The sequence below is a fragment of the Branchiostoma lanceolatum genome, chromosome 2 (assembly GCF_035083965.1).
Source record: "Branchiostoma lanceolatum isolate klBraLanc5 chromosome 2, klBraLanc5.hap2, whole genome shotgun sequence".
NCBI classification, from domain to species: Eukaryota; Metazoa; Chordata; class Leptocardii; order Amphioxiformes; family Branchiostomatidae; genus Branchiostoma; species Branchiostoma lanceolatum.
In genome coordinates, this window is record NC_089723.1 from 7,480,513 (window position 1) to 7,497,295 (window position 16,783).

The following is a 16,783-nucleotide window of genomic DNA, read 5'->3' on the forward strand; positions in this document are numbered from 1 at the left end:
GCAGTATTGTTGATTTAGTGCCATATATTGTACCATATACGATTGTCGAACAATAAAGTTCATTCAATAGCTTGCTCATCTGGGCTTCAAACGCAAATGCGCCGCACGTCAGTGAGAGTGCAAATGAAAATTGGTGAAAGAAACGCGACGGTGCCGTAGAAATCTGCCGTGGCAGTGCCGCCGCAGTGCCGGAGCCCAATGAGAGGGGGCCTTAACCAGGAGCTCACCGCGCGCGCTTTTGTGTTAAAAGTGATATGTGAGTTTCAAGGTTATACGTACACGTATATTCCATAACATGTTACCTTTGTTGCACGAAGTGTCATAAGTGAAAATCCTTTTATCACTTCATTCTTACATGTCCAATGTCAAACTCTAAACATACTTGAATTAGCTTGAATTGTGACAAGTATTCTTCCTACAAACATGCAGAATGCCATCTGAGGTAAGATGTGGTGCCTGGGCCGTGTTGGTCCTTCTCGTGACCGTCTCCGTGGAAGGTTCTCATTTTCGCGGTGCAACCTTCTCATGGAAACCGATTCCAAACGACCCCGACTTGGTAAGAACAGTCTCCCTTGCGTAACATTAAAAATGTTGCACATGTAGTAAATGCTTTTTCCTTCCTGTAACATTTAAGCTTTACAATATATTGCAGATTTCTAAAAGGGCTCCATGCGTTATTTAACGATTTCGCTGAAAGAAAACCCAGTGGCCATCTCTTTTACGTACATTTATGGTATTTCCGTCATGTTCAAAATGAAAAGTCAGCACTGAAAAATTCCTATTCATTATGGAACTGAACGAACCATGTATTACAAGTTCCATATTCACATACATCTACAATTGCCTTAAGAAGCGAGAAGAAGTCGAACCTGTAAATAGTAGACAAGTATAGATTAGTCCTATTAGACGTAGTAAGATATTACCTTCTATTACGTTATATTGCCTCCACTGTATGTATTTCTCTGCTTATCACCATGACCTGTACTTAGTTTGTTTTTAAGCATAATGTACAATAATTGTCTTTCATTCATCCATTCATTTATGTTGCAGGCTTTGTTAAAGCATAAAATTGTAGTCATTTTTTTTCATACATACCACTGACACGAGAAAATCAATATCTTATCAACATGACCTTGCATTGTCCAGATCCAGTGCAGCTTTCGTATGAATTGGAGGAGGTCTAGCGGTGAGGGTGGAAACTGTGACCAGACCACAATAAACAACAACCGCCTAATCGGAGGTGGTAATAACTGGAATGCACCTGGAGGCTCGCTTCCCGCCAGCTACTACTGTACTGACTTCAGTGTACAGGAGGACTGGTCACAGGGAACCAACTCCATGAACGTCTCCATGCAGGGAAGCACTACTGCCGATATAAGGTACTGTCACATTGGATAACGGCTAACGTTAACTCCAGATGTATCTTTCATAGTTCAAGTCTTCTCAATTATGTATGGACAAACAGTTATTTGGTATTTGTTCCTTCAAATTAGTTTTAGCAGCGCGGCATGGATTTCTGTCAACCGCCCAGACGGTACAACACACAGTCCAAGTTGGGAACTGGTAGCTCACGTGGACTTGTCGCCCAGATCTGACACAGGAAAACCAAACTCGTCGCCAATCTCCGCCAGCTCTGCCATATACAGGTATCAAACTTTGTGCCAGATTGCTTTAAAAGTAGTTTTACACAAAGTCACATGTAATTATTTTATAAAAATGTTGCAAATGAAGTAAAAACACACTTGAAATTTCGTAGTCTTTACAAGCTTATCAACTTTTGTATGTCTAATTTTCAATTCTGCTGTCAACTTGATACGGTTCGTATTAACCAATAACAGGGTTCAGATCAGCTGTGACACTGTGATCAGGATTCCTTGGACGGACCAGGATGGGGACACCGTGAGGTGTCGGTACGCGTCGGTTTTCAGCGAGTGTGGAGGCGCCTGTGATCCCTTACCTTATTCCACTCTTGATGAGGTAAGATAACACGCACACAATCATAGCAACTACAAAGTATCAGATTTACATACTATATAACTCAATAGGTTAAACTACAGATGGATCTATAATCTGTACGTCTTGAATATACAAATTCATTATTGTTTAGCAATCGAACATTTTCTAAACATCATATTGTATTAGTGCAGTATACATTAATCGAATATATAACAAGCCTCTTCGGTGGTTTGTTGAACACTAATAGCAAGGCTAGCATTTGCATTTTTACATTATACACGCTTGGGGGTGTCCCTATGGTGTAGTGGTCTGCGCTTCTGTCTCTCACCACATCTGGTTCAAATTACTTGGACCAGAAGAACTGGGGTTCAAGCCCCAGGTAGGACACCTCTGGACAAGAACATCTGGACAAGAGGCGCATTGAGGCATACCAAAGACTTTATAAAAATGGTACATACTTCTGAAACAGTATGGAAGTCAAACACACTCCACTGCCAGTGGACTAGCCCCCTGCTGCAGTGATTGCACCACAGTGTGGCCCAGGGCTATGAAACGGGGATGGGCACCGCCCTATACATCAATAATGGTGTGGGAGGATTTTAACTAACACGCTTGGACGTTTGTCTTTACAACAGACAGCGTGTGAGATCTCATACAGGACATCACTGGGGAGGCTGACTCCAGGCTGGTATGCCATCGCCTTAACGCTGGAGGACTATCCACCAGGATCCGCTACCAATGTGGGATCCGGGCTGAGTCGTGTGCCGCTGCAGTTCCTGGTCAATGGTGGGTGTTGAAGAATGAAAAGAAAGTCTTGTGAACAGTATCTAAACATGTATGGTTACGTGTATATTTTGTTTGCAACATGAATGATAAACTCGTAGGCTATGTGGTGCTTTGGTCCCAATTTCACCGGTGCCCGTAGGGGATGTAGTCCCGGCCGGGCCCCGAAGCCAGGAATTTGTCCCGGTACCTCCTGGGCCTCGCGCGCTTAGATGACGGTGTCTATTTGTTACCGGCTCCCGCGTTGATTTTAAGTACAGGTTATAATAATTCGGGGTCCCGGCCGGGCCCAAATAAAGCCCGGCAGCCGCAGAGTGTCCCACGGGGCCACGTAGAGGTCTCGCACGACAGTGCCAAAAAACAGCCCGTAATCTACCGGGCGGGGCCCCTTTTTTCCAATTGGGACCGAAGCATATAATCGACTGCTACTGACATGAAAATGTTACCGACTCTGTCCAGCTTACACATCCAACAACCCGTGCAACCAGAAACCCGCCCTTGTGGGCATCACTCCTCAAGACGGGGACCGAGTCTTGATTCCCGGTGGGGTAACGTACCAAGCAGTACTGGAGGCGGAGTCTCGGGGCCCTGGTGTAAGGTAGGAATGTGCACAGATTAGTGCTGCGTGCCGGTACCGGTACTGTACCGTAAAAATTGATTCGGTACACGTCCAAAATACCGGATCATGAAGTACCAGTACTGTACCGATATAAATTTACACCAACTATGTGCTTATTTTGTGACTGATCTCCTGACCTCATGCAACACCAAACGTGACCAAAGTGATACCATGAAACAGCGTAACTAATATGCAACAGATCATTCAGGCAGGCCGGGAGTTTTGATAGCATGGCCAAGGGAGTTTGGCGGTAGGAAACCTATTTATGTTCTTTGAATAAAGATACTGACTAGTTGAAAACAGATTATGTTTTTGTCATTGAAGAAGTTCATAAAAACACATGTTAATTCTTCAAATTGTTCAGGTACAGGTCCGGACCTGTACCGAAACCTCTGTACCGGTACCTGTACCTGATGTTACGTTTAGGCACGCAGCACTAGCACAGATACTTTTCTGACTGACATATAGTTTGGTGTGCAAGGATCTTTATAGAATATTGGGAGTTTCTTTTTACACAACCAGTATATCTCACCTGCTGACGTTTCGGCGTCTGTCAGACACCTTCCTCAGAGCTTCTGACTGCAGTGCTGCTTCTCACCGCTATAAGTAGCCGAAGTAGGTGGCGCTTTTGCGGTGAGCACACATACCCAAACGTGGCTAAATTTGTATCCCCCCTCGTCCCGGTTCATCACTGGTGTTGTCTTCCTTATCAGACAGCTTCCTTAATCCACCGAATATGTCTATTATCCTCTCTGTCTATATAATACCTTGGCGCCCTCCTCTTTGATGCAGTTGTGTCTAGCAATGTGGTTTGTGCCAAATATTGATAAACTTATCACCATTACAAGTATCGCAGAGATCTCGACCGTTTCTCCACTTGGGTTGATCAAGTCAGCCCTGGCAACCGATCCAATCAACCCCCATCGTGCATACGTCAATGTCACGTGGACCCCTACAAAGGCGCAGATTGGTCAACACGTTTTCTGCTTCCTGGCGCAGGATACCAATAGGTGAGGGCGTCTGAAACCTGGGAGGTCTGTTTTTCACATGATTCTTTCCAATGGTATATAACATACATGTGTTGCATTTGGACGTGTATATTTTAAAAACAGTTTTGAAAATGGATCAACAATATTTGAAGTTTGGGACCCAAAAGTTTACAATATGTCCCTTTAATTTTCTCGACATTTACGTGTGTGACTTCCGATCTAGGATCAACTCCGACCAGCGCTGCATCACACTTGTCTACGACGGTGAGAAATGCTTTGAATTTCTGTTATTTCATGAAAAAAAGTTCATCAAGTAATGTTATGTTCTTAGAGACAATTTAGTCTCTGATAAAACTTTATTCTTCCGGACGTTTCGAGTGACGTCCATATCTATATCTCTTCTCCAGCGTTACTTTCTAGTAACGCTGAAGAAGAGTGGTGTCAATCGAAACATCCGGAAGTAATCTCTGCATTTTATCCAGTTGTAGAGATTGGATTGTTTTTAGATATTGTTAACCTGAAGTCTAACCTTCATTAACGTAACGTTACTTTGATATCTTCAGTGTGCAATTTCAGAGTTGGGATTGCTTATGATCTTGCAAAAAGTTTCCAATGTTTTCTCTTGTCATTGGACATTCATGTCTGAGCTACAGTCATCAGTGTGCAATTTCGTGGCATCGTTTGGCGCAATCGGTAGGGCATTTCGCCCAGAACCGAGAGGTCCCGGGTTCGAAACCACTCGTATGCCCCGATGTTGTGCCCTTGGGAAAGGCACTTTACATGAATTTCCTCACTCTACCCAAGTGTGAATGGGTACCTGACTTTGGTTGGGGAAGGTCGTATTGAGGTCACCTGCAGGCGCCGAATGGCAGCCGCCAGACCCTTGCGACAGTTACATAAATTGCAAGTGTGCAAATATGTATCTTCTGTATTATTGTGTATTATGCTATTGTAAACCCTGCAGCAATTCAGCATTGGCTGCCATTGCATGGGCTATTTCGGACCAATAAACCATTTATTATCATTATTATCATTATTTCCAGAACCAACAAGGCTGTGGGGTTGCTTATGATCTTGCAAACATTTTAAAATGGGAACTTAACATATCATTAGCATACTCGGGACAAAGTAAATGAAGCCGTTACCAATTTTTCAATGTTTGACCTCATTCATGTCTGAGCTACAGGAACACCTGATGTGGATGAGTGCCTGGTCAATAACGGCGGCTGCTCTCACGACTGTGTGAACACGGACGGATCATACTTCTGTCTGTGTCCTGCTGGAAGGGCACCCAACTCTCTCAACAATAAGACGTGTGATGGTGAGTGTAATGTTACCTCTATCCCTAAAGTTCAAGGGTTGATCAGTGTTACATGTTCATGTAATCACTAAGCAGTAGAAATGCAGCTAGGGGGCCTTGGACCCCATGACGTCACTCCCCAGCTACCATGCTGGAATAGACAGAATAAAGTTGGAGTCACTCACATCTACAGTCTCAATCCTATCTAAATCTGGCGTCTAAAGTAAGCATCCAAAGACCACAGAGCACAACAGTCAGTCCAGACCGCATGAGGTTTCCAAGTAGTGTTGTTCTTGCGGCGTCAAATATACAACTAATAACAAGATTAGCAATGATAAAAAGACATTGCAATGGCGACAGTGGTTGTTTTTGTTTTAATTTCTACTGTACCCTGATTTAGGGCACAGTGGGTGATGCTGTTCATACGGGATTTCTAACGAAAAGGATCATGTATACATAAGCCTGACACATCTGGTTAACACATGTGGCTGCCTGTCTGGAGTTTCTAGGATGAATGTCCGCATGGTGGCTGCATTACCCGCTTTCTATCCTTTGTACTGCTGATTAACATTCCAAACATTCTTGGCTTAAAATTTCTGTAAAATTCCTAGAATTCTTGCAAACTGCACACAATACTATCACCAATAGACTCGCCCCCAAGGCATCGCCAAAAACTCTTCAATATGTTTCTCATCAGTAACGTTAATCCTGTTTGTGTAAATTGTAGGGGAAATGTTGTTCCTTATTCATAGAAGCTTGAAAGAATGTAGGGAGAGTTTGTTGTACGTTTCTGCCTTTTTTCATGGACATTAAGTTCCAGACTTGAATCCTATGTCATATTTTGGATGATTATGATGAATTATCATTATCCACCCTACTGTCTTTGTTTAAACAGACTTGGATGAGTGCACAGCTGGTCCAGACCTCTGCCATGGCAATGCCACCTGTATCAACACACCTGGTTCCTACATCTGCCAGTGTAACACAGGCTACGCCGGCAATGGAACAGTGTGCATCAGTAAGGAAACAAAACTGTTCTTTCTTGACTTACTATTCTATTGTCTTAGTATTGAACCATCTGAAATTGTCTTTACTTCATTAACATAATCTATTCAGAGTTTTGGTATAAAACCTAGTTCTGCCAGATCTTTCCTTAGTCACTTGCGAAAGATAGCGGATGCTGTCTGAAACGTCTGTGACTGTTTCAAAATTTTATCCAGTTGCTTGAGTGACTCATTTTTGGCAAAACTGTTCATAGACAGACAAATTTGTCCGGAGGATTTTAAGACTGCCACTGTGATCAACATGCAAAAGGGTCAGTTGTCCACTTTATCTGTGGATGATGCCTATTCCCTTTTATATATCACTTTTGAAATTTGTGGTGAAACCTGGACCTTGTTTATACAAGGGTTAGGGTTAGGCTTCATGTTCTTTGCAAATCTAGATTCATCAGAGTCATGGTATTGATCCCGATTCAATCTGCCAGTGGATCCATCTTCGCAAATCTTGATCAATTGTGTGATGGTTGAATCCAGACGCACGAAGCCTGGTATGAGCGAGGTCTTGGACCGATCCGATGGAACACCCAATTGTTTTTAAGTCATTTCAATGACTAAGGAGTAAATTTGATATCAGATAATCACATGTCACTGTCTTCTTTTATAATAGTCGCGCAATAAAGTTCTACTATAGTCACCTATATGCGAATTAGATATTGGTACTGTCGCATTGTGCCATTTTTCAATATTGTTGCATTTTTCAGACATCAACGAATGTGCCAGCGGGACCCACGGATGCCATGCGAATGCTCGTTGTGTTGACCTGCCTGGGTCACATGACTGCATCTGTGAACTTGGGTATGTGGGAGATGGAACGCTGTGCACTGGTGAGTATGGCATACATGTATGTGTGATACCTTAAAAAAATTGGTGTTTCAATGTTTATTTGATATCTTTACCTGTATACATATAGTAAATGCGAGTAGAAGGACACACTTTAACAAGGACCAATTGTTCACAACGCCATGAAAAACTAGTTGGCCCAGGACAAAAGATACAAAACTGGAAGTTCTGCTGCAGTACCGAAGTCAGTTGCCAGGAGGCCCATATTGGATCTTGAGCTTTGTCTTCCAACACCAAATATCGTCACAACCCATTCCGAGGATCTAAGATTATGCCGACAACAAATATTCGGTAACACATACTTACAGACACACAAAAGCAATACCTCCATTTTTCATGAGGTAACAATCCAGTATGAAAGTAAGTTAGTATTGAAGACGCACTTTCAAATTGATTCTCTTAGATGTATTAATCTGATCATTATTTTATTCCCTAGACGTGAACGAATGTGCTGAGGACAAGGGTGACATGTGTAACGCAAACGCAACTTGTGTCAACACACCTGGGTCCTACAGGTGTGAGTGTAACCATGGATACAAGGGCGATGGGACCACGTGCACAGGTCAGTTGCTTCCACAATCTTTTACAAGAGACCACCCTTACATAAGGTCCATCTAGCCAATTCGATCAATTTCTGGTGGTCCCTTAGATAATTTTTTACATTGACTGATTGACACAAGAATTAAGAATCCTGTCTATAGCAACCACCTGTCCACATAGACCAGATTCTATCGATCCCCTGAGTGTACATTTGTGAATGTTAATCATCCAGGTCAGCAATAGAGTAATATAATTATACGTTACAACTGGAAAAATACAATGAAACTCAGACGTTTCGGGCGTCCGTCCGACCGCCCTTTGTCAATGAAGAGAATGAAGTTTGCATAAAAAAACTACATAGACTTCATTCTCTTCATTGACAAAGGGCGGTCGGACGGACGACCAAAACGTCTGAGTTTCATTGTATTTTTCCAGTTGTAACGATTAAATTATATTACTCGATCCCCTGAGTGGTCTTCTTGGGTAGCTTTTAATGTACATTTAACAGATGGTAATGATGAGATCTTACAATACATCAAGGTCTTGATTCCTTTCATATAGAGACGTAGAGTGTTAAATCAGTGCTAGGTGGAAGCCAAAGATTTTGTGCTCTTGTATAACCAGACTGTTACATATCGGCAGTAGTAGTGGGCAACCTCATGCCAACCGTACACACTCACACCATATCTTCAGAAAAGAGGCTGTAGCTGCGTATAGTTCCCGTTTAGAACTTTATTCGAGCCCACACCGACATGTTTCACCTGTGTGTGGCTTTCTCAAGGATCAAGGCTCGAATGAGCACAGTACAGTGTGGCTTTTATAGGCCATTTAGTGCAAAGTGCCCTGGGTGGCTTAACCAATCACAGTACAGCAGACAGTTACATATCATAACGTTATATATTGGTCCACAGATATTGATGAATGTGCCACTGGTATAAACGGCATGTGTGAGGATGTCTGCATCAACACAGCTGGGAGCTACATGTGCGCATGCTCCAACGGTCTCCTCGTACTGGCAGAGGATGGAAGAGGATGCACATGTAAGACCCATGATAAGGTTTTAGCATAGCTTTGATGTCATAGTGCTTAACAATTTCATATGATGTCTTGCAGAATGCAATGCTTTTATTAGTCCTGTATTGGTATCTACATAACCTGTGTAACTGCCATTCGGCTTGACATATCAGCTTCGCAGGCATGCGGTGTGGCAGCAGCTAGTTATATTACACTGAATGACCTGTTACACCTAACCTTTGCACATCTAACTGTCTGTCTCAAGCCATTAACGAGGATGCTCCTACAGTACATGGTGACAACAAGTTCCACTCTAACATTACATCAGTTGGAGGGAAAGACAAATTTTCGAACATGTTAATTCTTGGTTGATAATATCTCTGGCATTTAAATTTAAAGGGCTGGCTATTTCTTGTTTTTGTTTTTTTACCTAAAACTTGATACTACAAAAAGCATGTTTTTTAAAACTTCAGATGCTTCTTAGTCAAGTATAAATCTGGTGTTTTAATCCCTTAATAGTTGTTGGTGCGTCCACCACCTGTACTAATGAGTACATGGAACTGGCCCTGCCTGCGGACAAACTGGCGATAGTGAACACCAGCAACCTGCACTGGGACCCTGATGCGTCGTGTATGGCCACGTTCAACGGCACCCACCATCTGCTGCGTACTGGGCTGTACCAGTGTGGCACGAAGGTTCGGATAGTGCCTAATTTCATGACCTTTCATGGGCTCTACATTTCCTAAGCTCCTGGTTTAGGAATTAAGAGCAAATGTCTTTAAGGATCAAACTATGGTGGCAGAGGTCAAAAAATTGATTTGGCTCATATTTTGCACAGTGATAGCACTTGTAATATTGTCCTAAAGTAAGCTGATTTTCATGTTTTCGACATGCCCAAATGAGGAAAAATGGCCCCAAAACTTGTTTGGCCTGTTGCCATGGCAACAATTGGTTTTGAGAAGAAAGAAAGCTATTTTGAGGGGTTGTGGGCCAAGTACTATCACTGTGCAAAATATGAGCCAAATCGATTTTTTGACCCCTGTTTGATCCTTAGCTTACAGACATTTGCTCTTAAATGTATGTCAATGCATAGTTGCACTTGGTTTGCCTGTGATAAAAGTATGATAGTGTATCCAGGGTGGCACTAAAGTGGTGTTCAACAGGAAAAAGGAAGAAGGGGCAATCAATGACTTGAAGGACAATCGAGTGGGACCTTGCAGAGATGGGTTGCTGCTAGCCTCCACCAGACCTTCCTACAAGGGTGTGGATCATAGAATACTAGTAATTTGCCAGTAGAGTCAGTGCACAGTAAGGTTGCATCCATAAATTGAATCCAATGGTGACCAAACTTCCCTGGAAAATATTCTCCCTATAGCCAGCATAGTCAGTCTGGTAGAGACTAGTGAAGGCCTTGTAGGGGGAATCACTAACCTTACCGTGGACTGACTTCTGGCCAATTATTCCTTTTGTTTGCCGAATTCTATGGTCCATACCCCCGTAGGAAGGCCTGGAAGAGGCTGTGTTATACACTGACATGTAATATTTGTGATGATGATGATGGTGGTGACTAACGTTATATGCATGATGGAAGATATTAAGTTTATGAAAGAGAACACTCATCTGAAGTATCTGCTGATCTCTCTTTCGTAGGTAACCTTTGATCCGAAGTACGTCATCTTCTCCAACCTGGTCAGCCTTTATAACATCCACAAGGCCACGGGAGTCATCAGTCGAGACGATGACATCATCATGCATTCTAAGTAAGTATCAAACAAGCTATGTTCCGTTCTTCAACTTCTTTCGTGGTTGGTTTGACTTAACCTGGGTACTATCCTCTGTAGTAATCGCGGTCTAGGCTCTTTCTTTTTGCTTGCTTATTGAACCAAGCAGGGGTGTCCCTGTGGTGTAGTGGTCTGCGCTTCTGTCTCTCACCACATCTGGTTCAAATTACTTGGACCAGAAGGACCGGGATTCAAGTCTCGGGTAGGACACATCTGGACAAGAGGCGCATTGAGTCATACCAAAGACTTTATAAAAATGGTACATACTTCTGAAACAGTATGGAAGTTAAACACACTTCACTGCAAGTGAACTAGCCCCCTGCTACAGTGATTGCACCACAGTGTGGCCCAGGACTAGGAAACGGAGATGGGCTATACATCAATAATGGTGTGGGAGGATAAAAAGATTGAGCCAGCAGTTGCTACAGAGGATGGCGCCCAGGCTATGTTTGACTTGCTTTGTACTGTTTTGATAATAAGTTTATTGCAAGTTCTTGCCCGTAGGCTAATTGCAAGTACATGTAACATGAAAGGACGGACAGACAATATATAACAATACAGCATGTGACTTTTCTAGTCTAAATACTAACACTAAATTCTATCTTATTTGGGTTTGACTTCTTTGATGAACATGCAGGGTCAAAACTGTCCAATAAGACCTCTCGGGCAACTGATAAAACCTGGCCTATTAGGACAGATGGTTACTATAGACAGGATTCTTAGGCTTGAATTTGTCAATGGGAAAAAATATCTAAGATACCAAAACGTGGTCACATTGGCCAGGCGGTCACTCGAAGGGTTTGACTGTATTCATTCAAAGCACGCCAAATAGATACTATGGAGTAATTTACTGTCATACAACTTTGAAACTTTCCTTTGTCATAATATGATATCACCAGGTAAAGTTACACTTCATACATTGTAAGACTTAGTTTCTTGACATTTTAAGGAACACTTTTTAAAACAAACATTGGATCATTCCAGCTGTAAGTATGCACGGGACCAGGATGTCACCTCGCAGTTCATGCCCATCCCAGGCGGACTGGAGTTCCACGAGGTCGGCTTGGGGAAGCTCTCCATCCACCTGGACGTCTTCCACACACGCAACTACCTACGGTCCTACACCCGCTCTGAGTACCCCGTCCACAAGAGGCTCACTGACATGGTGTTCTTACAGCTCCAGGTTTGTTTGTTTATTTCTTTGTTTGTTTGTTTGTTTGTTTTTCCAGAGGTCCAGTTTTTTTTCAGAGGTCCAGGTTTGTTTGTTTGTTTGTTTGTTTGTTTGTTTGTTTGTTTGTTTGTTTGTTTGTTTGTTTGTTTCAGAGGTCCATTGGTTCGTTTGTTTGTTTGTTTGTTTTTGCATAACCAGTAAACCATCTTTCCTTTAGACAAACAGTATGTACAGGCTGCATAGGGTTTGGTCCACTCTTGCCGGGATAGACCCCTTACTCTTTTCGATAAGTGTCGTGCAATCTTTAAAATGCTTGCGATGTGGCCCCCCTCATACACGGAGCCTCTAACATTATATCCCATCGGAGGAACATCCGTAAACGAACATACTTTAGGTATTCATTTTCAAGTCATATGAGGACATAGGTGCTTTTCCCAAGGACACAACATTGAGGTCTGCTACCAATTCGAACCATAACCTTTAGGCTCTATGTTTGTAAGTCAACAACCCTAACCACAAGACTACCTTGCCAGGTTCAAGGTCACGACCAGCTCCTGTCTGTTCTCGGGCTGAACTGCAAGGCCACCATGTCACCTGACAAAAACGACTCCCTCAGCTATCCACTGCTTCAAGATGGGTGAGAATGATATTATGACATTTCAGTACACTAGGGAAACAAACAAATTTTAAAGTTTTGAAGTATTTCACAAAAAAGAAATGTGTGCAACCTGTATAAACATTTGGTAATGTTAATGAACATATTATATGACTTCCTGAACTATCCAATGTTTCAAGATGGGAGAGAATGCCATAATGATAGTGATATTGCAGTGCATTAGAAAAACAAACAAAAATATTGTTAGCATGTTGGATATCAAGAGCTACACTATCAAGAGTAACTGTAATACATGAATGAAGTGTGCAAAAACCAGTACATACAAGAAGAACTGTAAACAGTTGTTAATCAAACATTGAGATAAAAATACACGTTTTGACTAAGATACATACAGAGTACAGACAACTAAATGAAAAGGCTTTAAGATATTTCTACCGCTAAATTGCTGTTCCTTCCTGTGACTATTATGTTAGATGTGGTGCAGACAGCACGCTTCAAATATTCGGCAGCAACAAACCAGATGTCGAGCGGTTCGGGTTCGAGGCTTTCCGCTTCATCCGGGAGCTGAGGACGGTGTACATCCACTGTGAGGTGGAGGTGTGTGAGGCTGCAGATACTGGGTCCCGCTGTGCGCAGGTCAGGATCTTTTAGGCTAACGTTACCAATAATGTGTATAAAGAATGGTTTTTATTGGTCAGAAATTACCCGCAATGGCAGCCTTTCTAGCGCTGAATTGATGCAGGGTTTACAGGTTTCACCTAATACACAGCATATACATATACGTATCTTATCCACACTTGCATTATGTGGAATTGTCGCAAGGGTCTGGGCGGCTGCCATTCGGCGCCACCAGGTGACCTCAATACGACCTTCCCCAACCGAAGTCAGTTACTAGTACCCCTTTACACCTAGGTGGAGTAAGGAAAGTCGTGTAAAGTGCCTTTCCCAAGGGCACAAGATCGGTGACATGACAGGATTCGAACTCGGGACCTCTTGGTTCTGAGCCGAACGCTCTGCCGTTGAGCCACACAACCCCACTATACAGATTGTTTGCTGTGGTACAAGCCACATAGATTAACTTTGGTGTAGAGCAATGTGTGTGAACAAATTATTAAAATGACAAAGTATGATTTGACAGACAACAAAAAACACATAACGTTTGAAAAATTGTTCTTTCAATCAAGTTTGTTGAGCAATCTTGGCCACTTAGGAGTTGTAGCTTCTAGTCGAAAGGTACTGAGGGTCCACGACATAGATTCTTTCTGATATTCTCCAAGCAGACGTTTTGGTCGAGAGGGCTAGGAGTGGCCATGATTTTTAACGAAGGAGAGAATCACGGCCACTCCTAGCCCTCTCGACCAAAACCTCTGCTCGGAGAATACCTCTATGACATCTGAGAGATAAACAACTTTTTAATTTTAATCCAACAGGGCTGTCGCAGTACCCCCGGCCGCCGTAAGAGGGAGCTGTCGGATATGACAGGGCTGCATTCCATCTATCAGGGCCCAATTCTTCTGGATGATGCTACTTACAAAGGTTCGACAATTCCCTAAATTATCTTAAAATTACAGGTTTGCGTAGCAAAACCTTTGTTGGATCCGTTGGCATGTGTGGTGGCCGCCATCTTGAATTGTGATGTCATAGGTTCGCCATACCATTTTATTGGGAGGGGTGTTTTTTTGGGTTGCTAGCGTTCTATTTTCAACAAATCGGCACACAACTATCACACATTCATTACCTCTACTTTAATTTGAATAGATGGAAATACTTATGGACCAAAAAGGTTATCAACCGGTAAATCAAACAAGGCTGAGGAGAACCAAGACAATATCTTTTGTCTTCTTGTGTGCAACAACTTGACTTAAAATGGAACAGAATTCAATACATATAGGAAATTTCCACAGATTATCAATAAATTTCTTAAAAACACTATAATACCTTCTTAACCAACAGAGAGCCATGTTGACAGCTCTGACGGAAGCACTGTTCATGTGGCACTCATCACTGCTTCTGCTGTGGCAGCAGTGGCCCTTGCTGCAGTTCTGGTGGTCATCAAAGTGAGGCGCTCTCGTCACAACCTTGTGGGCTACAGCTACAGTTACAAACAGCTCTCCACCATGTATGGTGACTGATGGCATGGCAAAAATAATGCCACATCATCAATGGCTTTATCTCAGATCAGAGAAAAAGACATTCATGATCCATGCTGTGTTAATGGTTTTGCTATCTTGAGACAGCCAGAACAGGTCACTTATGCATGATCTGTAACAATGGTATTCTTAAGTGCTAACATTTCAGAATTTCTACAACATCTACACCATGATACATAATTGCGCCAGATACGTCCAAACCGATCTCCAACCCAACGTCCCCCGGTATTATGCACTCCAGTATATCTAAACTCTGCATACATGTACCTGGGGGGTGCTGCACTAGACATCTCAAAATGGCGGATTTATGTAACCTGGCGGATTAAAGTTAATGGTGGTTAGATGCATCTCATTTTCAGCTTTATGCAGATCTTATTTGTTATCCAAGTCGTCATTAAAAGGTACAGCTGGATTAGATTTTAGTGGACTTTGTGGTTTGAACTATTTCTGAGACCAGATGGGTCTTTGCCAGTGCAAAAGTATTGGTAGGTCATAGTTGGTGAACAAAAATTGGATATACTTTGTCATCTAATCAGTGCCAAATATGACCTTGTGCGGTCACAGTGACATAAAATCAATCTTTCATCCTGGAAAGTTGTGGGCCAATCCAAATTCCCAAAAGGTAGTCCCATAGCTTTTTGTGAGGCCGTAGGGGCAGTGCGCCACCACATGTTGTATGTTTATTATGATGCAAGAGTCACGACCTCTAGAGGTCGAAGGTCACAGCCTCGTGTTACACGTCGGTCCTTTTGTCCCCATTGTATTCTGGTTTAGACTTGATCATTAAAAGTGCTCGTCGCGTGAATCGCATTTATCGTTGACTTGAGTCGTCAAATGTGTCCGTTCTGACGGTGGGTAACGGGTTGGAACATATTGGAACGTGGAGCTCATCCCTCTCCTAATACACCGCCTTCACCTTTCCAACCATGTGCCCATTTTTACACCTGGGTGGAGTGAGGAAAGCCATGTAAAGGGCCTTTCCCAAGGACACACCGTCTAGATGGGAATGTCAGGAATTGAACCTGCGAACTCTTATGGCTTGTCTTGCCACACATCCATACGACATCACTTGATGACATCACCAAATTCCTAAACACTGCATAAACTTTGCACGTAATCTGGCGATTTTATACTTTATACCGAAAAGTTTCATAGCAGTGAAACAAAATTTCATGCTTTGGTTATAAAAAAATTTGTTTCAACATAAACACATCTGTTTAAAGTGATATTCAATATTATATCTACATTTGCTGCATGTAGCCAGAATATTTATCCATTTCCATTTGCTCGGAATATGCAAGACCACTTGCAAACACTGCTATAGCCACTCATTTGTAATTTCCAATGAGATCTTTTGGTTGGCACTTTAGATAGACAGTATCCATGGGCAAAAACAGTATCCAGGGCCAGCCCAATACTGTTTCGGCCAATGGATACTGTCTTGCCAACTAAAAGATCTGCTTTGAGATTAACTCATTTGAGCAAAACCATATAAAAGAGCCACCTTGTGATAGTATAGAAAAGTGCAGTTTCAGACCTGTGTCCATTGTCAATTCTCATTTCATCATCTAATTGTGGAAGATTATTGTACTTCGGAAGGCTCAGGCTGTAGTCAACATTATGCTTTGCTAGCATTAAAATGAATTCATCACAGCGTTCAGATGTAACAAGGGTGCTAAAAATAACTCATTATTTGTAGCCGTCTAATGTAACCATATCCCACCCACTGAAGACTGGACGGATGGCTGGCTACCGAAATCTACGTACACGAGCCATTTTCTGTTTTTCATCAGCGCCGCTCGAGCTCCATGGTTCATTTATAACCATTCAGTCAAGCTGCTGTAATGTTTTCCCGGATGTATTGAAAGGAAATGAGATTAAGCATAAGGCTATTGTGATGTGTGATGACGTCTTTCCAACCAACCACATTATTTCAACATGTTCAAAGTCAACGGCAGAGGGG

The 16,783-nt window shown here is 42.5% G+C and overlaps 1 protein-coding gene across 1 annotated transcript; it reads left to right on the plus strand.

Moving 5' to 3' along the window:
* Positions 1 to 1,151: 1,151 nt before the first annotated feature.
* Positions 1,152 to 15,237, plus strand: LOC136426627 (uncharacterized). The gene is made up of 19 exons (XM_066415305.1): positions 1,152 to 1,379; positions 1,494 to 1,646; positions 1,839 to 1,977; positions 2,592 to 2,742; positions 3,199 to 3,337; positions 4,207 to 4,368; positions 4,571 to 4,611; positions 5,534 to 5,668; positions 6,543 to 6,665; positions 7,359 to 7,532; positions 7,985 to 8,110; positions 9,000 to 9,128; positions 9,622 to 9,797; positions 10,753 to 10,862; positions 11,868 to 12,066; positions 12,588 to 12,691; positions 13,144 to 13,306; positions 14,101 to 14,206; positions 14,624 to 15,237. The coding sequence occupies exons 1-19, from the start codon at positions 1,165 to 1,167 to the stop codon at positions 14,800 to 14,802; spliced, it is 2,724 nt and encodes a 907-aa protein (XP_066271402.1). The 5' UTR covers positions 1,152 to 1,164; the 3' UTR covers positions 14,803 to 15,237.
* The last annotated feature ends 1,546 nt before the right edge of the window (positions 15,238 to 16,783 follow it).